This window comes from Acomys minous (assembly GCF_964271855.1).
Source record: "Acomys minous genome assembly, chromosome: 1".
Lineage (NCBI taxonomy): Eukaryota > Metazoa > Chordata > Mammalia > Rodentia > Muridae > Acomys > Acomys minous.
This window is the reverse complement of record NC_140483.1, coordinates 118,663,549-118,691,269: the sequence shown is the minus strand read 5'-3', so window position 1 is coordinate 118,691,269 and position 27,721 is coordinate 118,663,549. Positions and strand designations below refer to the sequence as shown.

Sequence of the window (27,721 nt, the reverse complement as noted above, 5' to 3'; positions counted from 1 at the left end):
TGTGTGTGTGTGTGTGTGTGTGTGTGTGTGTGAGTGTGTGTATGTGTGTGTATAATAAGTACATTAGGAAGCATTATCATGGTCCAAATGAGCAAGAGCTGAGATACTCAATCTGATAAAAGGAGAATAAAACAGTGAAACAGGAAACTTGTATAAATAATAAGACTTGTAAAACTAAGAGATCTGCTAAGAAAACATTTGAAATTTTCTCTTGTATATTTTAAAAATCCCACTAGGCCTACAAGATACATGTTTTGCCTCATTTCAAATGTCAGGGGGCACTTCAGGAATTTGTATAAAACTGATGCACTAACTCTGTCCCCAAAGGGAGACAAGTTACATGTCAGCACCCTTAGAAGCTGGCTTGTGGCTATGTGCACCACATCTCTAATAATCCTTCTAGACATCTGGCTAGCACGGAATGCTCCACTTCAGCCAGGGCGTAATTAGCATGATGTCTGAGCTCCATCAAGCCCTCCGCACAGACCCATTGCACAGATGTTTAAGTACCTTCAAGCTGTGTTTTCATATGCACAGCTAATAATTAATTTCTAGCTGTGCTTCCCTTTGAATACAGCCCAAAGTAACCAGAAGTTGTGCTTAGCAGAGGCCTCCCTATGTAAAACACCACTTATTTTTGGTTTATTACAAATGGGGGAGGGGCAGAAAATAATTAAAAGTATGTGCTTCCTTATAACACGCTATCTCCACTAACTGAACTTCTACCCTGACATAAATCCATTGCGCACTGTCACCTGTTTCTCCTGATTATTAACCTTGAGCGTGGCAACCTATAAATCATGCTCGAAACAGCTGGCGCTCAGCAGCGCCCCAAAGGTGCATGATTACGATCGTTTTATATATATCTTGGTATGCAGACATGAAAAATTCATTGAAGAGGTTGGGATTGTAAGACTTATTGTAATGAATTTTCTCAAAAACATAGATCATGTTTAAAATAGGTGTCTGCTTATTATAATGCAGCCATTTATATCCTCCTGAGTTACCTTGCCCACAGCTCAGCCATTTTCTTAAAGTCAAACATGATGAGACCTAAACAGATTTACTGTCCCACTTTGTGCTCCTTGAAAGTAGAAGTTGCCGACTCCCCCACGCGACCCCCCTTTTCTGTTTTCAGGATAACAGCTACAGAATCCAAGGTTGCAATTTTTGTTTTGTTTTAAAGAACTCTCTTTGAAAGGCACCTGCCATTTGCTTGAGTGTGTCAGTCCTGAACACACAGAGAAACTCAAGAAGTATTACTTCCTGGTAACTCACCAAGATGTCCCATTGCTCTCCACAATCATGCCTCCTCATAGCAACGTTCTAAGAAAACTAGTGTGTGGGCTGAGGACACGGCGCAGTTGGTAAAGTTCTTGCTGTCAAACAGGAAGACCTGACTTGGATCCCCAGATTCCAGATGAAAAACCAGGGTATGACGGTTGGTGCATGCCTGTGTAACCCCAGTGCTGGAGAGAGAGAGAGAGAGAGAGAGAGAGAGAGAGAGAGAGAGAGAGAAAGAGAGAGAGACAGAGAGACAGAGACAGAAAGAGAGACAGAGACAGACAGAGACAGAGAGACAGAGAGACAGAGACACACAGAGAGCAACAGATAGAGAAACAGAGACTCAGAGACAGAGAGAGAGACAGAGAGAGTTAGAGCAGAAAGTGCCATAAGCATCACTGAAGCCTGCACACAGCTGAGTCACCTGCACTGCAGGCAGCAGCTTTCTTGACACATCTGGAAAGGACAACGTCCCAGGTTTGAACCCATGTTTCAGGCCCTTAATAATAAGCAAATAACCATGTGGACTGGTCTTAGTAAGTGCACATTCACTACTCAGTGGGTGGCATGAGTGGCCTGGTAAAATCATCACTGCCAGTCCTGAGAGGGTCTGTGAGCTGACCACCATGCCAACTTTCATCCAAGGTAAATGTCCGGAGAGGTGAGGTAGCTTGCGCAGGGCACACAGAGCCTGCAGTTGACAGAGCCCATCCTAACCACAGCACAGTGCTGCCCTTCTCTTCATGTGTGGTTTCCTACTTCCCTTTTCCAAGGTGGTTGGCCAGACTCCTAACTGTAGTAGGGATATGAATTCATAAAAGGCACAGTTTGTGGGCCACCAGGTAGGCCTAGCAAAGCCCTTTGGACTGGGTGGCTTCAGCTACAGGGGCTGGAAGTCCCACTCCAAAGGGACAGCAGGGTCTCTGCTGGGAGGGCCTGTTCCCCCACGAACAGGTGTTTGTCTTCTCTCTGTGTTCTCATGCCATCTTCCCCCTGAGCATCTGTGCCCTAACGGCTCCTCCTAAACATGCCTTAGGTCGGACTGGTGCCCTGCCCAGTTAGACCTGACTTACTTTCAGCATCTCTTCAGAAACCTTACCTTTGAGTGTAGCCATCCTCAGAGATGCTCAGAGCAACAATGAAGGCAAAACTCAGCCACAACAGCCTGTGGGCTTTTTTTTTTTTAAGGTGGAAAAGCTACTTAGGAAAAACTGACTAAAACCAAACAGGTCCAGTTGCCATATGTGTTTAAACCTCTGGTCTCTGGGCTAGTGTTGTACTCACTGTCACACTCCCAGTCCCCCAGCCCTTCGTTTGTTGTCAGAGGCGAACTGCTAAACCAGAAAACCCTTTGTCATTGTGTCTCTTTATTATTAATTTTTTTTTACATTTATTTATTTTGTATGTATGAAGTGGGGAATGCGTGGGATACAGTGTTCCTATGGGGCCAGAGGATACCTTTCAGAGTTCATTTTCTGGAACCGGCTGGCATGAGGGTTCTGGGGGAACTCAGGTTGTGAAGATTGGCAGCAAACACCCTGGCTAGCTGACCATTTTTAACTCAGTTTTTGAGTCAGATGTGGTGGTCAACTATTATCCTAGCACTTGGCAAGCTAAAGCAGGAGGGTGGCAAAGCCAACACCAGGCTGGGGCATATATGTATGGAGATCCTGTTTCAAAATAATAAAGTAAAAAAAAAAAAAATAACTGAGTTTGGGGACTCCAAGTCAGTGCCTGGTGGCAGATGTCTGGACACACCCTATATTCATTGTCTTTCCTGGAGTCCCCTACTCCCTGCACTCCATCACACCCAGGGGTGCTTTTGCCCTGGCCAGGAGGAGGGCTGACATTCAGGGCCAGACAGCATGGCAGCAAACAGAATGTTAGGATTTAAATAAGAAGGCAAAAGCTCAGAGTGCTCAAATGGCAGGCGGTTCTTATGGAAAAGGCTGTTTCTTTTCACCTTCTCCCCACACAAGGAAGGCTAAGGGCAGCTCCCTGGAGCCTATTTTGTTTTGTTTTGGTTCGATTTTCATACTGAAAGGCGAGTAGGGACAGGAGCTCTGCCCTGAGCATGCCAGGGCGGAGGGCGTGGTGACGTGGGTGCTAGTTGCCATCTGGCAGGAGCAGGCACACCTTGGGCATCTAGGAACCTGCGTTAGCTTGGCAAGGCCACCATGCACATCCTGTTGCAGCTGCCAGAAGCCAGCCTGGTAAGAAAGACAAAACTGTGTCTTGCAGTTTTGAGTGAGTTCTGAGGGAAGAGGCTATCGGCTTAGTAGATTGCCCGAATTTCTCCCAGTCTCAGTGTATGAGGAAAACCCGTTCGTCCCACCCAAAACAAATACACATTCACAAAGCACTGAACAGACACAGTGGGGACAGAGTTCCCTGTGGTACTCCTGTCACCGCGCTGGGACAGTAGGCACAATAGTGGACATTGTGTGTGCTGTGTGCCAGTGTGCCAAGCAGATCTAAGCATGACCTCATTCAGTGTTTGCAGCAGGCTGGCATGCAGGGTGCTTCTGCCACGCCGCACCCCCCCCCCCCTGCTTTAGGGAAGAGAGGGGAGATGTGCTCATTGCTTAGCGACACAATGGAGAATGGAGTCAGTTGGGCGTGGTTTTACTTCTTCTAGGGCTGACCTTGCTTCTGTTTTCCATTTGCTGGGTGGATTTTTGAAAGCAAACTCCACTATCTCTAAACCCCTTCGCCAGCTTACTTTATTTATGATAAAAGAACAATTCATTATGTTTACATTTAATAGTTTATAATATAAATGTAATATAAATATCTTAATAATTTGTTACTATTTATAATCACTTTATAAGTTAATAAGATGTAAGATAACTTATAATGATAATAGTTACTATTATTATTATTTTGTGACAGGCTCTCTCTATGAAGCACAGGCTTACCTGGAATTCATGGTCCTCTTGTCTTAGTCTCCTAGGTGCTGGGGTTATAAGCGCAGGCCTCTATACCCATCTCTTCTTTTCATACTGTTGCTCTCAGAGAGAGGCCACAGGCCCTTTGAAGACTGGATACATGTAAGAACCCTCTTGCCATAAGTAAACAAACACCCAATTGTACTTGTAAGGTCGGGAAATTTGGAGGCACTCACTTTAAATTTAGGGCAGAAAACCTGGTCTTCTGTGGGATGTTTCAAAGTTCAGGACACCAATCATTACCTGGTCATACATCAGCACAGAACTGTGTGATGCCCACTTCCTTATTGTAATAAAGTAGACAAGAAGGTAGCAGAAAAGAGCGCGTTAGAGGGAGGAAGTACCCATTTTGTGAAGTTTTAGCCGTTTTTTTTTTTTTTTTTATTTTTTACATGTGTGGTACTGAGGATAGTCTTGCCACTGAGCCTCTTTGTTGGCCTGTTTTATGAGGCTTAAAAACATCCTTATGTAAGTATAAAGGTGCTTGATTGAGGTGGCAGCTAGCCATCCCTTCCTCTGGCTGTGGTATGACAAGACCTCTGGAGCAGCTTTGGCCCTTCCTCCAGGCTCAAAGCTGACTCGCCATCACCGCAGAGCGCCTTTCTTCCAGGCCACGCACCAGCTCTACTCCTTACAAGTCCGAACACCACAGTTCGTTTCCCCAGGGTTTCTCACACTGTCTTCTGAGCCACTTTGAAACTCATCATCAGATAGCGGTGGCTTCAAAGTCACCTTTTAGTCAGCGCCAGTTCAGACACATGGCTCTGATAGTCCTATTTCTACTCCACATCTTATAACAGGGGAGATTGGAGCATCACTTAATTGCTTTTCCCCAGCGAACAAATGAGAAAGAGAGCTCTGTGATGGCCCAAGTTCCTGTTCCACAGTGTAGTAGGAGGCACTGGGTGCAGTAGGAAGATAATGTATGTAACTCAGGGTTTTAGGACCAGTCTGTGAGGTCCAACCAAGCCCACTACTAACCTTGAGAGCCTGAACGTTACTTTTTTTTCCCCAAAGGTTGAATATAATGAGTATCTTGCCTGTTTCAAAGCTGCAAGTATCAGCTGAGACAGTACCTGCACACATCCTTTCCAAGCTCTATCTACTGGCAGGCAGACAAGGGATATGTAGTTAACCATCTCAGTGACAACCTACAGCTATGTGACTAAGCTACACCCTTTCCCCTCAACCCCTACTTCCCAAAATACTCTCCAGTCGCACGTTAAATTTTTGTCAATCAACCACCTCAAAAGGCTAAATGTGCAGTTTATAATCTTGCCTGGCACGATACTATTTTTTTCAAAAAAGTATCCTTACTAAATGCAGAAAAAAAATCTTTGTAATATTTATTCTTAAAAAGTGCTAATATATGAATGCCCAAAGTAAAACCAGAAATGTGAAAAGATGCATTTAATTCACCAAACAAGTGTTCCACTTTCTAGAATCGGCCAGTGGTGCTATGGCCACATTCTTGGGCCATAGTTGACACTTTAGTGTAGCATGTGACCATGCTAAGGCCAGGTAAATTAATGTGTGCACCACTTTTAACTTTGGTGGTGGTCGCTTTGTCTTAATCCCAATAACTTAGGAGCCTATATGGGCTCTCCTTAAAACAAGCCAGATGAGGTAAAATTTCTGGAAGCCAGGACAAATGATGAAGCCACATGTCTCTCCTCAGATCTCTGGGCTCAGAAACTTCTTACTAACTCAATACATTTAGCTATGACTGCCAACCAAGGAGCTGGAGTCATTTGTATCTGTATCAGTTATTAAAACAGTGTGTCTGCCTGACCTTCGAGTTCTGGTGGGTTTCAGTGACTCCCTGACTGCAGGGAGAGATGCTTCTGGCATGGCATCATTGGTGGATAAACGTATCACATTTGTGGGCATTCTAATGTGCCCAGTGTCATGGGGCTTTAGTAGTGTCCATGTGTCCTTACCCCTTTACAATTTGGGTGTACCAAGCTAGCCAAGAATGTTGGCTAGCATTGTAAATGGCTTTGTGAAAGCTCCAGGTAATGTGTTTCTGATACTGCTTCCCCTACACCACTCATCATGGCAACTGGGGCACAGGGGAGAAGGGAAGGAGAAAGGGAGGCAGGGGTGGGCCTTTAGTTATGGGTGCATTTAGGCTCCAAAATATAAGGAGAAAGCAGTGATCTCCAAGGTCAATGTTCTTCATACATGAAGTCCATACCATGCTTTCTCAATCCCTTTGGGAAGCCACTGTTGACTCATCTGGCCAGTTGTAAGTCGCATCAGAAAATAATTAAAAGTTAGGGATGGTGGAACATACCTGTGGTCCCAGTACTCAGAGTCTGACGCAGGAGAACTGAGAGTACATGGTGAAACTCTGTCTCTTACAAGACAAAACAACAAAACCTGAGAGGAAAACCAGGAAGGCACAAACAACATAAACACAAATAATTATCCCTTCCCATGACTCAGGTTTGGGGATCATCATCATCCCTAACAGAAAGCTTTAAATATATATTTAAAAACACGTTGCATTTATATAGTATGTATGTGTATGTCGGCGTGTGCAGAGATCAGAGAGTAACTCTCAGGAGTTGGTTCTCTCCTTCTACCATCTGGGTCTGGGGGATTAAACTCTGGTTGCCAGGTTTAGCAGTGTCTTTACCCACTGAACCATCCCAAGGGCCTAAGCAAGATTTTAAGGGGAAAACTGACACCTATACGCCCCTTATGCAAGTGTTTTGATTGGAATGTAAAAGACTGTCCTCAGCTTTAATCATATTCTTCCTCCTTTGCCATTCAGTCTATAGAGCCCTTTACTCAAGGGGGGGGGGGCGGTAAGGGCAGAGAGTCCAAGCCAACCACCTTGTCACTGAGCTGCTACCACAGTGTCCCTCTGTTTGGTGACTCTGAACACACTAGCTCTATATGGAAGAGGACAACATTATCTAAATCTTTAGATTTTGGAGAGTGAAGGGCAAAATTCGACTTAAAGGATGGTTTTACGGGACCTCTTAGCTTACTGTGAGCTAATATAGTAGCCCTTCAGAAAGACGAAGGAGCAGAAACTGGGGCTGACCAAGGCCACGGCAGGAGGCAACAGCTGCCCCGATTTTCCAGCTTCTCATAGCAAGAAGGAAAGGACCATGGAGTCATCTTGGAGGTCTCCAACCCCCGCAGAGGAAACTACAGATGTGCAAACCATAATGAAAACAAAACAGCCCAGAAGAGGGCATATGGGAGACAGGAAGACACAGCATCCTAGTGCAATAATTCTCTGTCATAGCCATGCGCCAGGCTTCTCAAGTCAGCTTCTCCAAACTGGGGCTGTTGTACCAACAGGTAAAAAGGCAATATTAACTGTCCAGGAATCGCCAAACAAATCTTTTCTTAAGTAAAACTCCACCCTTAGACCACAAAGTAAAAAAAAAAATTGGATGAGATAGCTAGCACCTGTACTCCCAATATTTCTGAGGTGAGACAGGAAGTGGGAACAGGAAAACCCACCAGCTCATGGGCTAGCTAGACCCTTTAAGCACCGTAGCAACACAAATAGGAGAAAGTCTAAGTCAACAAAGAGAACCAATGCCTGAAGGCTGTCCTCCCACCTCTGGATGTACTGTGGCATGCACATACACAAATACATCTTAAAAAATTAGACTCTTAGTTGCATAGATTACATTATAAACATCAGGAATATTAAGCATTTGAAATTGCTTGAACACACAGACACACATGTATACATACATACATACATACATACATACATACATACTTATGTACATATATATATGACTTTGTTAGCCTTCATTATTCAAGTTTTGACATGTAAGGAACATATGATTCATTCTAGAAACTTCTTTATGGTCTTCAGATTGTACCATTGGTGATTTATAAAAAGAGTTTATAGTTTATAGCTCAATCTATTTTAACTTTTAGTATTTTAAGACCACAGGTTAAATTAATGTTAATGGTAGCTTATAATCAAGACAGTCACTGATCCTGAGAGAAGTTCACATTTGACTCCTGTCATGCTTGGTCTTGGGCAAATGACCCCATCTCTAATGCAGAAGAGGAGTAACAGCAACCTGGGCCTACCTGGCTGGGGTGTGGTGTGGATTAGCTCATGAGTACATAGAAACAAACCAAAGAAACGAAATCTACAAAGCAGGCCTTCCTCCCTCCCCAGGGAGGCATGGCCAAACCTGTTGGACAGGAGTTGTGTGCCATTCTCAGATGCATGTGCCTACCCCAAACCATTAAATGCAGAGCCACATCCAATCTGAAGTTTAATTCGGACACGGACGGTAGTGAGACGGTTTTGAGCTGCAAAGCATATGAAGGCAGAGCATCAGTTGGCTCCCATTAGGTTTCTGTCTTCAGATATTTTGAAATTAAGCTTTCATATCTAAATGTGGAGGCGGTGAAAGTCCCCAATGAAGTCTACATACATGACTTTTTGAATAAGTGCCTCCGTTTTACACACTAGAAACCTTATTGAGCTGTTGCTTCGCTACAACTCCAAATCCACCATGATAGACCTCTCTCTGGGCCAGGAAGGCCGTGGGAAAGGCTGCTTACAGAGGCCGAGGCTGTGGGGAGGCCCGGGACACTTCCATGACATGCTCGTGAGCACAGACATGGAATGCTGCCTCCGTTGCTCCAGTGATGGAAGCTTCAGCCCGCTGAGGAGCCAAGCACTCAAAACAGAAAGATGTCAGAAGTGAGAATATCTGCAATTGCCACTGTCCTGTTCTGTTTTCACTTAAACCACACAATGAGAGCATGATTAAGATCAAATTAAAATCCAGCTCTATGTGGGAAGACCCAAAGCTAGATCAAGAGACCTTTTAGGAGAGCCGGGACTGCTTTTACCCACTAAAATCTAACAGTTCCATGACCACAGAAAATTCCCAAGTTAGGGGAGTCATCTACTCAAAAGAAGACTGATGAATGTCACACTGAAGGAGTCTAGGCTGGACTAAAGTCCAGAGTAATTTTCAGTTGAGTTTAGTATCTCTATAAAACCGGCAAATCTTACCTGAGCTAAGAAAATACATAAAACCACTTATTTCAGAGTCGTAGTGAATGAACGAGAGCTCTCCTGACTCTCAAGTGCTTGTTAGGGGCCGCTGACATTATTCTGCTTCCCAGTTTAAGGCCACTGAGCTCTAGAGGCCAATACTGCATCTGCCCCACCTCTGTAAGGGCCCATACCGCATCTGCTCCACCTCTGTAGAGGCCCACACCGCATCTGCACCACCTCTGTAAGGGCCCACACCGAATCTGCTCCACCTCTGTAGAGGCCCACACAGCATCTGCTCCACCTCTATAGAGGCCCACACCGCATCTGCACCACCTCTGTAGAGGCCCCCCGTCCCCCGCTGCATCTGCTTCACCTCTGTATGTAGAGGCCCACACCGCATCTGCACCACCTCTGTAGAGGCCCCCCGCCCCCCCCGCATCTGCTCCACCTCTGTAGAGCTCCCCCCTGCCCCCTGCATCTGCTCCAACTCTGTAGAGGCCCACACCACACCTGCTCCACCTCTGTAGAGGCCCACACCGCATCTGCTCCACCTCTGTAGAGGCCCACACCACATCGGCACCACCTCTGTAGAGGCCCACACCGCATCTGCCCACACCACATCGGCACCACCTCTGTAAGGGCCCACACTCTCTGCTTCCTTCTGCCCTCATAAGATTTGAATTCTAAAGATAACTCAGAGCATAATTTTCAGTGTGCTGTGAAAAAAATTTCTAAATATTTCAATTCCCAGTATCTTTTTTTTTTTTTAAACCATTAATCTTGGCATTAAGAAACAAAGCAAAAGGGGTTGGGGATAAAAATAAAAACAAAAACAAAACATGGTGAACATTCTTTATCTGTGGGCTTTGCCTCTGGGTATACTTCAAGTGGCAATTGCTCTGAAGACTTAATTGAAAGTATTCACTGGGCTGGGCGGTTTGCTTGAACGGGAGGCTTTACATCTGAAATTTTTCCGAAGTCCACTGCGGAGACCCCGAGAACCCGGGCTGCCAGATCCATCTCCCAGTTGGAATTCCTAACTCTCCTTTGCAAGCTCTTTTTTATATGCTACTGCCATATTGATCTTTTAAAGGCATAAGCATCTCGCTTCCTTGGGTGGGGCCTTCCAATGACTTTTAGTGCTTAGAATGAAACCCTACACGATCAAGCCCCGCTTGCTCCCCAACTCTTTAAGGCCGACGTGCTGTACAGCCAGACACGGTATACGCCTTCCTGCTCCGTAGCAGTCCCAGCTTAAGGTCTTTAAACTGGGAGATCCTGCAGCCAAGTCTGCCTACTGTGCTTCATAGCTCAGGTGAGTACAGCAGGGCCCTCTTGAGACCTTTCACCTTCACCAACCTACCACCTCATTTAATAAGCCTTCCTTGCTCTGCCAAAACTTAAAGCCACCAGTCTTTTCCCTTCCAGAAGCCTAGCACCGCAACAGCAGGGGATCGGTCTTGTTTCGGGTTTTCATTTCTCTAATTCCAACATCATTGAATGCTAACTCATTAGTCTTGACTTCATTAGCACAGTGTTAAGCCTAAGCTCTTTCCAGTACCAGGCTATATCAGGGTTAAATTAATCTTCTCAAAGACTGGGTTTCTTTATGCGGTAGAAAATACTGGTCAGGCAACACCAATTCAAATTTAAACACACTAAGTGGTACCCCAGTTTGCTTAGTCAAGTTTAGTTTCTGGATCTAATTTCACAGGGGTCCTTTCCTATGCAATGGCCCAAACCTATGACACCAGCACCCGGGAGGCTGAGGCAGGAAGAGTGAGTGCACGGCCAGCATGGTCTGCATATAAAAGAGACCTTGCCTCAAACAAACAAGCTTCTTAGCCTCAGCCTCAACTATAATATGAAATTATGAAGAGGAATATGTAAAATATAGTAACATCCAAAGCTTTAGACCATGCTGTATCATTTTTCTTTTGAAACCCCAATGCACTGCGCTTTGAGAAGGGCTCTGGTTCAGGGAGTTCTCAGCTTTCCTCACCAGTCATGCAGCAGGGCAGTAAAAGCACCGGTACCTCGGTGCATCATTTATACCACAATAAATGCTGGGCTGAACTGCAGATATTTTAAAGACAGGTTCAGGATGTTGTATCAAGACTCCATGCCATTGAAAAAAAATATGTATTTTCCAATGTGGACATTTGAATGCCTTTGAGTAATATAGAATGGAGCTGACTTCTAGCTTCAGGGCTCTCACTGCCTCCGAGCAACGGACACCTCCGCTTTGACGATGGCCATCACTCTCAACATTTGATGATGACGGGGACGAGAGTCACGCTCATGTCTCTATTGACAGAAGTTAACAAGAAACTTCCCAATAAATAAACAATTTTAGGAATAGACCCTTTTAGAATGCATTTTATTAAACCAGCTCTCCCTACTAAAGTCTTTCAGGTAAATATTTAAGGTCCCTCTGTTTTGTGCAGGCCTACTTTTATTTCCATGTTTCAGAAGGCATTCCAAGGCACTTGTTTACCAAGCACAGGCTGGTTAACCTTCAGGATTTAGGCATAATTGGGAGCTTCCAGTTGTCCCTCTTCCAGTCATATGGGCACATTTTCATCTTGGGAGATACAAGTCAGCTGGAACCTCACTGCCCAAAAGGATTTTAGCTAGGCTGTCCCATCACACGCAGAGGATAACTCGTACACATAGAGGATAACCCGTGTCTGCACTGGCATGTGAAAGGGGCACAGGAAGGTCAGAGACACACACAGTTCCACCCACATCACCTTTTTTTTTCAGATGGATGGAAATAAGGTTTGTGCAGATGACATAGAAAACAGGTCTTATAATTTAAACCTTATTTAAAAAAAAAAATAAGAGACTCAACAGATTAGTAGCTCTCGAGACTGGGCGAATGTGCACGCATACCTGCACATCACACACACACACACACACACACACACACACACACACACACACACGCACGCACACTTAAGTGGGTCCACTTTAGTAGCACACGGGTTTTCCCACACACTGGTTCCTGATACCAAGCTCTGGTCGGCAGGACACCAGAAAGCCTTTGTGTCCCTGGCTGACACTACGACATTGTGTTTTTCTCCTATTATCCAAGGATAAATGACCTAGATAGTATGCCTATTAAAGCCTCATTTTTCTTTTGCCCTTTTGTCTACTGTGTACCACAGTATCACAGGCTGCACACATTTTCAGGATTCCTACTCTCAGATGCCCTTTCAGGGGAGCAATAAGAGGGGGGTGTGTGTGTGTGTGTGTGTGTGTGTGTGTGTGTGTGTGTCTGCTGAGATATCTGGTGTGGAATTACGTGAAGGCAATTAAAGGTTCTCCTCTGCATCTAGTCTTGGAGACAGCTAGAGTGTGCTATAAACAGCTAATCTAGCATAAGAAGGTAAAGTAAGCAACTGTATGAAAGCCAGAATGCTGTGTTTGCATCTATTGCAGAAAAAAAAAAAGAGTGAACACCAGTTCCCCTACACACTGTATTCTATAACTACGTCTCTGCATATCATGGGTCACTTTTATTAAAAGCATCATTACTACAGTTGGCAGAAATTTACAATTTATCTTACATGATAGCAGTTTTCAGAGAAAAAAATAAAAGGACATCACAACAAAGAAAAACATTTACAAAGTCCTGTCTGTAAACTTCAAGGCTAGTTTAGAGCTGAGGTAATGCTGTTTTAGCTTTGTGGCTAAAGTAACAAAGTCCTTTAATTTAAAAAGAAAAAAAAAAAGGTACCTGATTCTCACTTCTCTCACTCTTTTATTTATTCTTCTATTTATTTTGTCTATACCAGTGCATCACAAGACCACAAGCCAATGGAACCGCAGTTGTCTGGCTAGAACCCTCCCAGTAGGCTAATTTTCCAAGGGAGCCTTCACATTCAACAGCTGCCTTCTTATTGCTGCACCTCCAGATGGAGGCGTTCACACTAACGTGGAGATTGTCAGAGTGTATGGATGTGTGTGTATGCGCAATGTGGGAACCCCCAAACAGTCAGAAAGGGAAACGAATGAACACGTTATGATATGTACGGTAAATTTCATCTTGACCTTCACAGCAAAAAAATTAAAATTAAAAAAATTAAATATATAACTTCATACTTCCTTTGAGCAGCACTTCCTTCCACTAGTGCCACTCTATTACAAATTGCTCTTTATTATAATACCAGCGGTACCCAAAGAAAAAAGCAGAGCATTATGTAAGTTTCCTTAAAAAGACATGATCACCTCTCAAATTTCATCTGTCCTAGGGATAATAAATAATGCACTGCACAATACTTAATGACCAAGATACCTTCGGACACACCTGCATAACATGACTTGGACTTTTTTTCCTTTTTTCCTTTTTTTTTTTTTTTTTTGCTACACTATGTTACAGAACAGCTTATAAAACTAGGTATGAACATTAACTGTGAGTGTAAACAGTAGGACTACCACCTGTCAACAGTTTTCAACACTTTTCAGCGGAACTGGGCTGTTACTCGTCATTTCCGTTGTTTTCTATCTCATCCCCGCCCTCGAGGGAGTCCAGCTCTTCACCCTGTGCAACCTCGTCTTCCAAAATGGAGGACTCTACAGTCTTGTCCAGGTTCTCCTCGGCATCGCTGCCGTCCAGAGTCTCTCCATCTTTACAGGGGCCTCCCTCGGCCTTGTCAGCAGCCTTTTCTTCACTGGCACCCACGGCGTTCTGGAGTCCCGCCAGCGCTGGGAAGCCGGGCAGTGTCAATCCCCCCAGTCCTGGAGGTAGAAACATGGATGGGTAGAAGAGGCCGGGGGCCATGGTGGACAGGAGGAAAGGGTTGAAGGCCAGCGGGTTGGAGGGCAACGCAGCCGGGGCAGTAGCAGCACCAACAGATCCGTTTGCAGAGTCAGCAGCAGCCGAAACGGCGGCGGCGTCTGTGCTTTTCTCAGAGTCTCGGTTCTCATCCTCGTTTTCGTTTCCTTTCTCTTCCGCCTTGGAAGCGCCGTCCTCCGGCTCTCCTTGACTCGAAGCAGTAGTGGTGTTTCCAGTAGCAGCTGAGAGAGGGTTGTTCAGCAGCCCGCCCAGGCCGAAGACGTTGGGCAGGCCCGCCATTCCCGGCAGCATCAGGGGCAGCACGGCAGCAGGGTTCTTCGCATCGCCTCCGGCGGTGGCAGCTGTGGCCAGGCCTGGAGGGAAGCCCATGAGCCCTGCCAGCTGGAGGGACTGGAGGTTCTGGAGATTCTGAAGGCTTGTCAGGTCCATCCCGGCAAACAGGCTGTTCACCAACAGAGGGTTGATCCCTGAAGTGGAGGCGACAGCAGCAGCCGCAGCGGCTGCTCTGGCGATCTCGCTCTTGGGCCTCCGTCCTCTCCTGCTGGCTCCTTCTCCGCGCACCACAGGGCCAGTGAGAAGACGATCAAACATTGACTCGGGAACAAAACCCTGGCGGACAGGGAAAGGCAGACAACAGCTGTAAAGCCGGGGAAGAGTGCCCAGTGTCAACGTGAGCCTTTTCCAGCCCAAACCAACATTCTAAATGTGGGAGCAACTGTTTCCATTCTAAATGCTTAACGTGAGAACTTGGGAACTTACAGGTTCTGTTTTTCACTACTATGTTCCCTTGCTGAATTGTGCTCAGTTGCAGAGAAAACAAAAGCAAAACCAAAAACTGTTCAAGGCTACTCCACCGCTGGATGGTAGCTGCGTCCATAATTAACTTTAAGAATCAACACACCAGACAGTGGCTGAGTGACTAGGGTAATCAGGACGTGATAGGCATGTGTGCATCACAAGCATCAGGCACAAATAACTTTGCATCTGTCAACTAACTGCCAAACAGATATCTGTCAATTTAAAAAAGTTTTGTATGGAAGAGAAAATGACAAAAATACTATCACAAAAGAGAGTGGCACAGACAACAAGAAGTACCATACACTGTGCCTTCTGGATAGTTCAAATATAGGTAAGAATAAGAAAAATATATTGTAACAATGGGGGGAAATTGAGTAAGTTAAGACTGAACATGTTAATATGTACCTCAGAAAAATGAGAAGTTACACCAAAACCTGCATGTAAATGTTTACAGGAGTTTTATTAATAATTTCACAAGTGTAGAAAACCCCAGGGGCATGCCATGGGTGAAGGAACAGGAGGTGGCCGAGCATGTAACAGCATGCTGGGCAGCACAAAGGAGCAGCCCCTTGACACATCCTCCACGCTGGGTGTCCGGAAAATGCTCAGTGAAGGCCAGTCTCAGGTTACACAGCTCCCACTTCCATTTTATGCAGCGCCAAAAGGCTAGGGCACCGAGGATAGATAGGGCAGCCGTAGTCAGGGAGACAGCGGTGGAGTCAGTTATACAAGGACCTCACAGAGGAGATTAGGTAGGTACCAGTTCATAAAGCTGGGTCACAACACAATGGCTAGAACTCTACGCCAAGAGTCCATTTTGTTGTATTACTTAAGTAAACAAACCCAACAAACACGCCATCGATTTGCCTTGAAAAGAAACTAATAGTGATAAAATTTTATGCAGAATTGCTGTGCCTATTTTAAAACTGGGAATCAGCGCTCAGCTGGAGCAGGTCCACCTCCAGGGCTGCGAGTGGGTGTCTGCATAGTATTTTTAAATCACAGCTGACACATCGGTTCACTTCCAATTAGTGATGTGTGTAAAATATGACACATCGATTATGCATGGAATGATGTATGGAAAGGATGCATTATAACAATTCTTTTAAGCTAAGACTAAGCTACAACTGGACAGCCACTAGCCAAAAGGACAGCACACACTCAGGCACCGTCCTATGTGCACCTTATACTTACAGACTGCTTGACTATATCGGTCCAATCTGGAGCGACTGCAAACTCAGGGTTCTCCTCCAGCCACCTGGGCAGGTCCTTCATTGGAGGGGCCATGGCTCCACCCATCTGGGAAGATGCACCAGGTGAGCATCTGAACACCACAGGGGCTTCCCTCCCCACTCCCCGCATCTCCCACTTTCAGGGGTCCACAGGAACACACACATGCTCCAGAAGAAACGTGACTCCTCATCCTCACCAGCCCCTTCCCCAGCATTTACCTTCTTCCCGTTTCGCTTATTAACAACAGGAACTCTTTCTTCTCCTGTCAAAGTGTTTATATCCAATTTATTAGGATTTCGACATCTATGTCGTTTCTGTTTCGGTTTCTGAAACGAGGAAAACAGCACATCTGCATTCTTCTGCAAAAGAAAAGATGCATTTCATGAGGCTGTGTTTAGTACTGGCCCCTCCTACAAATAAATGCCCAGGGAAACAGGTTCAGGTATTGTTTTAACAATTGTTTTACTTAGCAGAAACTGTGCTGTTCAGAGAAAGGATCTCTCAACACTGACTGGTCTATCAAAAAGGAACTCTCTGAGAATCTACCTAAAACCTTTTTAAGATTCACTTATTTTTACATATGAGTGTTCTGCTTGTATGTATGTATGTGCACTACATATGTGCTCAGTGCCTCAAAGGTCAGGAGCAGGACCTGATGCGCTCCTGGGACTTGAGTTACAAAGGGTTGTGAGTCACCATAGGGGAGCTGGGAACTGAACTCCGGTCCTCTGCAAGAGCAACACGTGTTCTTACCCACTGAGCCAACTCTCCAGTCTTTGAGAATCTACTTAACTGAGACATTCGCTTCAAGTCTTTGTGAAGGGATGGAGGTGTGACTAGGTGGCAGAATATTAGCACAGCCTTTTTGAGCACCTGGGTTCAATCCCTGACACCAAGAACAAAGGGGAGGAGAAGGAGGAGGAAGAAGAGGAGGAAGAGGAGGAGGAGGAGTGTCTTCAAATATTTACGCAACTCATAGTACTTTGAGAGAAACTTTATATAGGGCCTTTGCTTATTTCTAGTCAGTGAACCCAGAGATGATAACCTAAATGACGACATGAGATTTTTGTCTTTGAGGTGTTGTAAGTGCAGAGGCTGGGGGTGAGCTCTTAGTAGCAAGAGAGGAGCTGGCCTGAACCCAATGAAATAACATAAAATGTTTTAAAAAATATCAATCACAAAAGCATAGGATGTAAGAGATGTGTGTTGCCAGCTAGAAAGTGGTCTATAAGACACAGCACATGGAGACAGTGCGTGACGTCTAGCATAAAACACAAGGCTTAGGTGCTTAAAAGAACTCTCTGAAGCCCAGGGAAATGCACTCAAGATTGTCACCCCAAAGCCTAGACATCTGGAAGCTGGAGCAAGTGAGAAAATCATGCTGAGAAAGTTAGACAGCGAGTAACAAACATCTACAAATAACTGGGCGGGTGTCCTTCAGTAGGACAGACTGTAACTGGTTCCTCTAACGTAGAAGTTGCAGCAGAAAACTGGAACATGTGTGAACCTAGAGACACTTGAGCCACAGACGGGGCTGCAGGGAGCTGTCAAGAATTCCCTCAGAGCCGGGCGTGGTGGCGTACACCTTTAATCCCAGCACTTGGGAGGCAGAGGCAGGCGGATCGCTGTGAGTTCGAGGCCAGCCTGGTTAACAAAGCAAGTCCAGGACAGCCAAGACTACACAGAGAAACCCTGTCTCTAAAAACAAAAACCTAAACCAACAAAACAAAACAATTCCCTCAGATGAGAAGCAGGTAGGCAGGCCCAGCGAGGCTTCACAGCCCGACTCTGCAGTACTTACTGGTACGTAACTGGGCATGTCAACAGTGTAAGTCGGGTGCAGCTTCAGCCAGTCAACCAAGTCCTTGTTTTTAGGCGCGTCCTCTCCCACCAGCCTTGTCCCATCTTCAAGGTTTATCACAGGGATCCGTGTGTCGGGCTCCAGCTGTCCAGGAGAAGGAATGTTTCTTCTTGGTGGGGTCTCTATATCCTCTTCAAAAGCTTTGGTCACCTCAGCATCCTCCTGTAGGCAGTGGACAGTGATATGAATTGTCACGTGATGGCATCCGGAGAGTGCTCCACTCCAGGAAAGTACCCTTGCTAGCCCAAAGGATCTTTCATCAGAAAGGGAGACGCTATCTGAAACAGTGTCCCTTTTAGGATGGCTTTCAAAATAGAAGATGCCACTTAGGTCTCTCACAAGGTGGGAACCTACTCTTCTGTAGGAACCCCAAAGTCCAAAGGGCCAAGCAAGCCACTAGGACTACACCAACCTGCTATGTGGCAGTGTGAGCCAGAGGTGTGTGAAAAGTGGCCTCACCAGGATCCCTGGGTACTGCTCCAACAAGCACCAGTTCATAACTGACTTACGGGTACTCTGAGGAGTGTGATTTTGTTGGGAGAGCACTAATTCATGTTAGGCAGATGTAGGGATATCAGAAATTAACACCCCACCCTCATCCTGCCGTTGGTCCTTAAATGCTGTCCTTGCAACATTCAGACGTCTGCTTCTCCATCCCCAGGGCTTCCCTTCTCTCCTGTATTATTACACCTTCCCTCATTCTAGGTTCCAAGACTCTTCAGTCTGCCCCCCATGCTGCTCCACCATACTGTGTGCTTTCTAAAATGCAGTAAGTAACCTCTGCCTGGTTTCAAAAGCGGCCATCAAGCCAGTCCCCTAGTTAGGCTACTTCACTAACAGGTCCCCCGATACATTCAGGACACCCCCATGTTCTTCAACTTGGCACTCTAGGCTTTCCACAACCTGCATCCTACTTTATAACCATTTCACATCTTCGTGACTTCCTCATCAAACTCCCCACCGAAGACGTGAGAGGTGCTCTCTTGCCCCAGGACTTCTGCTCCAGCAAGTAACTAACTACCTTTGGGGAAATTTCCTTACGGGTGCCCCAACCTCTTTCCCTCCCCCTCCAAGCCTTCCCTGGGAGCGTTGCTTTGGTCCCAGCACACACACATAACTATGACACATCACTGAAGTGACACGTCACCAAGACACCTAAAACCAGGATGTCAGCCATCCTGAGGCTGGCATTCAGGTCTAAACAGGAATTCACTTTATGATTATATACATCTTTACCACATAGCCTTAAGCAGATTTTATGGATTTGTTTGTTTTTCAAGATAAGGGTTTCCTGTATAGCCCTGGCTGTCCTGGAACTCGCTCTGTAGACCAAGGCTGGCCTCAAACTCAGAGATCTACCTGCCTCTACCTCCCAAGTGCTGGGATCAAAAGTGTGTGCCACCACTGCTTGGCTTGATGCAATATTTTCAATGCAACTGTGTTTTTAATTTTTTTCATTGACTGTAAGTATGCACGTGTGATTGATGTGTATATGTGTGTGCAAATGTGCACATGTATGTATCATGATGTATGTGGAGGTCAAAGGACAGCTTTGAGGAGCTGCTTCTCTTCTTCCACCTTTATGCACTTCCATTCTAGGGTCAAAATGAAGTCACCAGACTTGGGTGGTAAGTGCCTTTCCCCACTGAGTCATTCTTATTCTGCCTGCTCTGCAGCTATGTTTTAACAGTGGCCCTTCATGTGAAGTCAGTTGTGGGATGTTAGCTACTGTATTCTGTTGGTATTCAAAAGTCTCAGAATTTGGAGCATTTTGAATGTTTTACTTGGAGAATAGGCAAAATTATGCTTTCTGTCATCTCACCCCAACACTGACTTTTCTACGCACATCCTGTTTCATCAGGACTTTACTCTTCAAATCCCAATGCCTGGCACAGAAATCAGTCAGCACTCGTGATGCCATTGGAGGCACCCTGGTCCTTTGTGACAGCAGTGGGAGCTGCGATGTGGACAGGAAACTTTACCCTGCTGGTCCTCACACCTATGCCAACTCCACATTTTCCTCATCTCTTGTTCATATACAACAAGCCAGCCTCAATAACTGAGGGAATCTCCAATTTACAGAATCTGACAGTTTAAAAAAAAAAAAACCAGTCCTTAAAAATACATTTCCTAACATCTATTAAGAGTTCCTCCTAAAAAAGGGCAAGTTTGCATGCAAGCAGAGTCGACAGCCAAATTCTGCCAAGACAGTTAGTTCCTGCCTCACAAATGTGTCTGTCAGATATATTGGGCCAGAAGGCTGAAGAAGATGCTCCAATATTACAGAGAGTTTTGGGTGACTATTCAGGTAGAAAACTGTCTCAGTCATCTTCTCATTTGGAAAGCTACTAACCTGCACTCCCGGTATCCTCAGGTAATCAATTTTATTCCTTTCCAGGTCTCTGATGGGGTTGAAGACTAGATGGTTTCGTTTTACAATTAAGCTTAGCTGTTTAGGAGTTAAGATGTTTTTAGGTCTAGATAGATGTTTTAAGTTGATGATGATGATAGGATAGATATTAATTTACATTCAGAATTTTAGACTCACCAAGATAGGAAAGATGTTTTCCTCAAGGCTGCCAATACAAAAAGCCAAAACACTAAGAATGTAACATTTATATAATTCCTGATTGTGTCATGGTCCTTCTTGCCATAGGTAGTTTATTGTATATATATGTAATAATATAAATGTATATGAAAAAAAAGATTAAAAAAAAAAAGAGAGAGTTCCTGATGGGTGGTGGCACACGCGTTTAATCCCAGCACTGGGGAAGCAGAGGCAGGTAGATCTCTCAGTGCAAGGCCAGCCTGGTCTACAGCCTGGCTGGCTCCAGGACACCCAGGGCTACACAGAAACACAAAATAGAACACACACACACACACACACACACACACACACACACAAACAAAAACCAAAACAACAAAAAAAAGAGTTCTCTTAGATTTACACTGACATTAATGTTAACTCTTAACCTGTATGGACATGTCTCTTTAATACCCCACTATGGGGCTAACAATTTCAATGACTACTGTTTTCCCATTTCCCAAGTATGCTTTTTCCTCCTTTTAAATGATTAAGCCTCTCTCTAGCCTCAAGTAACTGGTTCCGGGCACTGTGGCACATGCCTCTAATCCCAGTGCTCAGGGCAGCAGAAGCAGGTGATGTCTGTAAGGCGCAGGCCAGCCTGGGCTGCAGTGGGATCCTATCTTACGACAGAGGCGTGTGCATGCAAATGCTAGAACAGCTAGGCCAGGAGAACAGCCAGTGCCCTGTCGTTTAAGACCATAGTTGTTTTTGGTTTTTTTCCAAAGCAGCCCCATTGCCCGTTGAGAGGTTCACAGTGGCCCAGTGCAATGTGGCTCTATTGATTGGAGCTTCAGAATCAATAGCTCAGGATATGACGTCCCCGACCCTTCCTGGAGCACATGTCAGAGATCTTCAGGGTGAAATCCTTGCCATCAGAGTCAGAGGTTCCCTTTTTGGGGTGATATGGTTGAGGAAGTTTGGCAAAGAGAATTTATTATACTGCACTTTCTTTCCTTCTAATTAAAATTCCATGGACTTCCAACTAGCAAGACTCAGATTTCTAAAACAACTAGTTACTGGTGGAGGGCATTCCAAGCCACTAGTTAGGTATATGAGTACAAATCAGAGACCTGACACGAAGCGTTTATATTAGCCTAGCCGATGCCGGCCCCCAACATCAGTATTTCTGAGAGCAGAACCATTTCCGCAGAATTCAGAGATAACAACTGTATGTTCAGAAAAACATGTTTCTGCCCTGTGCTATTCTTTCTGGAGTAATCGATATGTCAGAACCTTGGGAAGACTGAATCTTCATGCTGCCCTTGGCTCAGGCCGAGTGATCTGTACCAGCGATCAACACAGTTCCCTGGCTCAGAACCATGGCTCTGTTCATTGGAATTCTGTTTCTCTGGTGGAAGAAGCCAGCTTCAGTGTGACGTCACTGAGAGGAGTGCGGTCAGCAGCCCAGGGCTGGCTGTCAATAGGGGCACACACAGTGGGGGTAAACGCCCAACTTACTGCACTTAAAGGCGTCCGTCTGTGGCTCATGAAGAGTAGGTCGAGGCCCTCCACGTTTTTCCTCCTGCCCCGCCTCCTCTTCATGGGGGGCTCTCCATCCACCAGGGAGCCGTTGAGCAGGTGCCTTGTAGGTGTGCGAGAAAGGCCTGCTTGGAGCAGTTCCATTTGAGTCTTAAAGGCGTCAGACACTGGTGTCGAAACACTAGGCAAGATAAACTTTGAAGTAAGAGATGAAAAATTTGAGGTAGAACTTGTTGCCTCTCTTGAGGCCTTTGATAAGTCCACAACTTTTTCTTGTCCATTTTCTGAGACCACCTGAGACTCGCGAAGCTGGGCAACCATCTCCATGAGATTTCGCCTCTTGGCAGCTCTCTCGGCCTCTATTTCAACTTTCCTCCTTCGCCGCCGCCGTTGCCGAGGGACAGTCAGGTTGAGGGCATCATCCTATTAAAAAGTCCCAAGAAAATAGAGTTGCAATGAGCCAAACCTTTATCTGCTCTGGGGGCTGGCGTCAGGAAAAAGCAAGCCAGAAATTTCCTTTCAACCACAAAGGCAGACTACGGTGGCTCACCTTGGACAACTGAGGAGAAGTTGTGATGTCCTCGCTGCCACTGACACTGGCCTGGCTGACCATGGAGAGCTCCGCAAAGCTCCTCTTCTGCAGGGGACTGTCCACGGTGGCGGGTGTGTAACCAGGGACGACGAGGCCCTGGAAATCAAACATCTGGCGCCGATTTACTGGCCATTTGCCTTTCAGGACAGCTTCACAGATGTTGTCTAATCGGTTTATCATTACTCGGTCCTAAAGGGGGGAAGAGTCACAGGAAATCTATAGCAAAGACCTATTTTAAATTACTGGATAAACACGTCCACTGAGATGCTGAAGGGCATGAAAGGTGTAAAGCCAACGATTTGGTGACTTAAGTAGCCAGGCAAGAAGTAAACCGACAAGATCCATCAAAATGGTTTGGTTTTGATGGAATGTTCTAGCTGCTCTAATAAGAAAAAGTACTACTTTCAACAATGCACACTGAATGGCATGAAACAAGGAGCACAGCAAGTAAACAACACCTTCAGAACAACCTCGGACTGTAAAACAAACCCAGTCAGGCTCCAAGAACACGGTGGGTTCAATGGAGCCCCTGCACTTAGCATGCCAGGGTCTGGCCCTTCAGATCCACAGGCCAGAGTGCAGTGTGGCCCGGGAACGGGGACATCATTAGCGTCACTATTAATAAAGCTCAGTGTTATGAAGTGGGCAGCAACCTAGAAACACCTAATGGATGTCAGTCTGTGCTCCCCACCTATTATTGCACCAAATTTCATTGAAGCGTGCACATTAGAATTTTCTAATTACAGCTCTGCAGACAAAGTTTCCATAGACTAATAGTGCCTCTGACTCCAGCCCTTTGACCTAGCTGAGACACTCCTCTCTAGACTCAATGTGGGGAATTAGTAAAGCCAGGAACCAAGGGGACACAGAGAACAGGGGAAAAAAAAAATCTCTTTGACAGCACACCCTTCAGACAAGAATGCCACCTTTTCGGTAGCCACATTAACACCATGAAGAGTGGCCTGGGATGAGTCACCTCAAGTGTGCCATGTGGGGTGTTGCTTTAGCCTACATGGCCCTGTCCTGGAGCTTAGGATGACTACTTCCTGCCTTGAGAGCCACAGACCTAAGTGGCACAGAGAACACTTTAAAGATTTGTGCTCCCTAACCGAAGAGCAACTTTCCTTTGCCTCGAGTTACAGCTACACCTGGGGTGACCTCACGATGAATGGAGACAAAAGGTCCACACCACCCTCCTCTAGACTTGAGAACACAGTGGGTTTTCAAATACATCATTTTAAATCTAAAAGCTTTACTTAGTCTTTAAAAAGTTACCATGGTTCAACGTTCCACACTTGCCATTTCGTCAAATCTATTGAAAACCCATAGCTTCTCTGAGACAACACGACAGACAGACTGAAGCACCCTGAGGACCAAAGAGGATCAGTGGCTCTGTTTATTCTATCTACTACACAATCTTTTTAAAAAAATCTCATCACAGAAGTATTCTTAGTGTTTCTTCGTCTGGGCTTTTCCCGGCCAATTCTAAAATAAAGGAAAATTCTCCACTCTTCACATGCTCCAACAATGCTTACTTCAAATCACTTGAAAAATCTAGCTACAAAGACTTTTCTTCCTGCTCTTTCGTTCGGTCAACAAAGCAATCATAGCAACAGAATCGTGCCAACCTTGGGCCAAAAGGAGAAGGCGAATGTCCTTTCGTGCAGGAGCTGCGCCACCGAGGGGTCTCCATCCTCCATGTAGAAGCCATCTCGAGTCTCATCCCGAGCAGTGCTCATAGAAGCGTTGCTTTCTTCATCAAAATTCTTCCCTCTGGAGACAGCTCCTGCTGAGAGATGAGTCATGTGCAGCACTCACAGCCAGAATACACGGAAGCCCAAGCTTAGAAAGGACGGCGACCCAAACAGGAGTACCACTCAGCTCTACTCTATCGACTGCCCGCTATACACCTACAAAGACACAGGGTCTTTTTCAAGCTTGTGTTGCCTAAAGCTTACAATAGCCCACTAATGTAGATGGTGCTTCTATCTTGTTGATAAATTCTTTGTGGTCACAGAGACAGGGTCTTATGTAGCCCAAGAAGTTCTCCGACTCATTATACCATTAAGGCTGGGCTTGAACCTGTGATCCCTCTGTTTGTCTACTCCCGGGTGTTAAAGTAGGAATCACATGCCACTACACTATGTAAATCTTATAGGTGCTGAAGGCTAGCCGTGTTTCTGACCTAAGAGCTTCTGTCTATGATACAGGACAAGGTCCAATGTGGTGGTGCCGTTTCTACTTTGTGTTGGTTAGCACAATCTGTAACACGGAAAATGTGCTATTGATCAATCATCATGTATTTTGAAATAATTAGTATTTGCTCAGTGACTCTCTTCATCTGTCCAAATTTAACATTGCACGGAATTCTAAGCACACCTGACTACGAAGCTAACTTCTGTCCTTACCCCGGAAGGGACTGGTGTGTGCACAGCTGCTCTGAGTTTACAGTCTCTGAAGTATGTTTGCAGGTTAAAGTATGAAGACGAACACAGGTACCCAAAACTGAAACTATTGCTTCACAGAGGAAAAGGGACATTGCTGGGTGTCATTGCATAGTTCTGGAGATCAGGATATAAGCCAAGCTATGCTAGAATTAAAAGTGCATGTCAGCATGCCTAGCCATTAATGACCTTTACAAAAGAGTGCTTGAGTAAGGCACCAGGCATGGGGGTAACGTGTCCATAATCCTAGCCCTCTGCAGGCAGAAGCAGGTGGATCTCTGCGAGTCTTGGGCCAGCCAGAGCTACAAAGTAAGACCCTGGATTTCTCAATTTAAATAAAAGGTATGCCATCACACCAAGGCTATGCCCCACGGTAAGCTACAGTAGGACCAGGACAGTGACAGGAGCCGGGCATTACCTTCTGGCTGTGACGACTCCTCCGACTTATCATCATCCTCCAGCTTTTCCTCTTCATCCTCTTCTGAGCCTTTCTCCGAGACAGACTTGGACCCGGGTTCTGTACTGCCCTCCACCCCTTTGAGTTCACCCTTCACAGAGCTGGCCTCGGCCTCGCATTCCTGCTTGCTGTCCTTGGCCCCGCCAGCTTCTTCTTCGTCCTCTTTCCCGTCTGACCTCTCTTTGGCTGGAGAGTGTTCACACTCCTCTGCCTTGCCGTCAGCCTGCTCCGTTACCTTCTCCTCATGGGCATGAGCTGAGGAAATGACTGGAGGAGTCTGGCCAAAGCCCACGGCCAGAGCATTCAAAGAAGAGACGGTACCAGTCCCACGGTTTTGAGCAAAGCTTTTATGTGCATCCAAGAAGGACAACTCGGGGTCATTGAGGATGTGGTAGTCTGTCCGGCTGACCCCGTGCTTAGCAGCACCCACCAGCAGGTCCCTGTCGTGCCGTCCACACTCCCACCACTCAGGCAGATCTAGGCTGGGCTGGCAGAGCTTCAGCCTGTCGCTCAGCTGCGGGTGATGGAGGACCTGCTCTCGGATCTTGCGCAGCAGTTCAATGCGGTACAGCGTCCTGGATGCTCGTTCCTCCGTGATGGGCTCGATGAGGGAGGCGAGGTCAGGTGGCTCTGTAACAGGAAGCGTGGTGGTCACTTGGACAGCCCCCAGGCCCTCTCTAACCTGCCCGCGACGGCCCTGACTTCCGTAGCACAGTGTGGCTTGTCATTCATGTACCTACCGTCCTCGGGCTTGGCGGGCATTCGACACACCCGCCTGCACATGGCCACAAAGCAGCTGAAGTACTTCTCCAAACTCTCATCGGATTTTTTGTCTAGTCTGGCGAAGGCGCGGAATTGGTTCCAGTCAAACTGCTGTTTCACTGGGTCAAAAATAACCCCAAAGGTGGATACCACGCGGTAAAAGTCAGCTTCTTCTCTTCTTGTCCACCTGTGGGAAAGGAGACCTGGCTCACACCACACTCAGGAGACGGGCATCCAGGAAACTCTGTCTTTTCCCTGCCTCCAGAGCATGTCTCCGGGACTTATTTAGGTTGAGGGACAGACACCTTCCAGGCACCAGGCCTTTCTTTGTTGCTACTGTCTGGTGTGACCAACTGCTTCTTGTGGGCCTATCAGAGAAGGGAAGAGAAAGCACCGGGGACGGTGGGTAGGATGGGGTGGGGACACCGAGAGAAAGGCGAAGAACTCACTTTTGCCTTTTCTCGGATATAATAGCTTCCCTTTCCGCCTCCAGCGCTCTCACTTCCTCCCGAGGCCTCCGTCTGCGCCGGTCTGTCTTCATTAGGGCCTCTTGCCGCATTTGTTGCCTTTTATAGCTGCGCTGATAGGCAGTAATGAGCCGGCGCAGACGCGTGGTCAAGGTTGATGTGTTCGGCCAGTAAAGTTGACCTAACTCAGCATTGCTCTCGCTGTGCTTCCCTGGGGAAGTGGGGGGAAAAAAAAATCTGAAACATGGCCCTACACTCTCACAACACAGGCAACTTTCCAACAGAAAAGGATGAGTCATCAGCCTTCAGAAGACAGGGTGGGAAAGGCCATCCTGCCACACTCAGATTTTCAAATACAAACAAGCAGTAATAGCATAAATAATTTATAAACTATTTACTTTTAACCCCTTCAGGGGAGGAGGCAGTTTATCGGTCTTACACAGCGAAAACCAGTCTCTCCTATGAATGCACTTACGATGATAATCTTGGCTATAACAAGCACATAATTATCATCTAATTATTTTATACTGGGTACAGGGTTCAATAGTCCACACAAACATTTCAGATGAAAACAAATGCCTTCCTCCCACTAAAAAATGTTTTAAGGACTTTAACATTCTCCACTAAACAATGACCATAAGGACGTGGGTCAATTATATTAATCAAAAAGTTCTATCAAAGAAATTAGTGTAATGGAAGCCATAAGTAAGGATCAACACGATTCCCAGGGGAAGGGTCCGTGTGGAAGACTGCCCTGTGGGACACGGCATCTTGCCATGGCATAGGATCCAGCTGCTGGAACTCGGGCTGTACAGCTAGTCCTCCCAGCCCTGCCAGCTGTCCCGAGCCTCACCTGTGCTGTGCACCTCCATGGCTTCCTCCTTATCCTCTGGGGGAGAATTCGCAAATTCCTTGAAAGCAATGCAAGAAACAGAGCTATTTTCAATTGGGGTTTGATTTTATTTTCTCTCTTAATGAAAGGCCATTATCTACAAAGCCGAACAAG

At 46.0% G+C, this 27,721-nt stretch overlaps 1 protein-coding gene across 2 annotated transcripts in view; it reads right to left on the bottom strand.

The window, feature by feature from the left end:
• Positions 1–12,736: 12,736 nt before the first annotated feature.
• Positions 12,737–27,721, bottom strand: part of CHD7 (chromodomain helicase DNA binding protein 7) — a 187,884-nt gene continuing 172,899 nt past the window's right edge. The window contains exons 28-38 of one of the 2 annotated variants that reach the window (XM_084760862.1): positions 27,569–27,626; positions 26,698–26,926; positions 26,227–26,435; positions 25,448–26,116; positions 24,214–24,374; positions 22,544–22,774; positions 21,973–22,416; positions 17,868–18,089; positions 16,285–16,425; positions 16,028–16,132; positions 12,737–14,644 (exon numbers count right to left, since the gene is read on the bottom strand). In XM_084760862.1, the coding sequence (XP_084616988.1) occupies positions 13,718–14,644; positions 16,028–16,132; positions 16,285–16,425; positions 17,868–18,089; positions 21,973–22,416; positions 22,544–22,774; positions 24,214–24,374; positions 25,448–26,116; positions 26,227–26,435; positions 26,698–26,926; positions 27,569–27,626 (3,396 nt within the window). In that variant the 3' untranslated portion in view covers positions 12,737–13,717. The remainder of the gene's footprint in view (positions 14,645–16,027; positions 16,133–16,284; positions 16,426–17,867; positions 18,090–21,972; positions 22,417–22,543; positions 22,775–24,213; positions 24,375–25,447; positions 26,117–26,226; positions 26,436–26,697; positions 26,927–27,568; positions 27,627–27,721) is intronic. The other variant, XM_084760863.1, reaches the window with a different exon arrangement.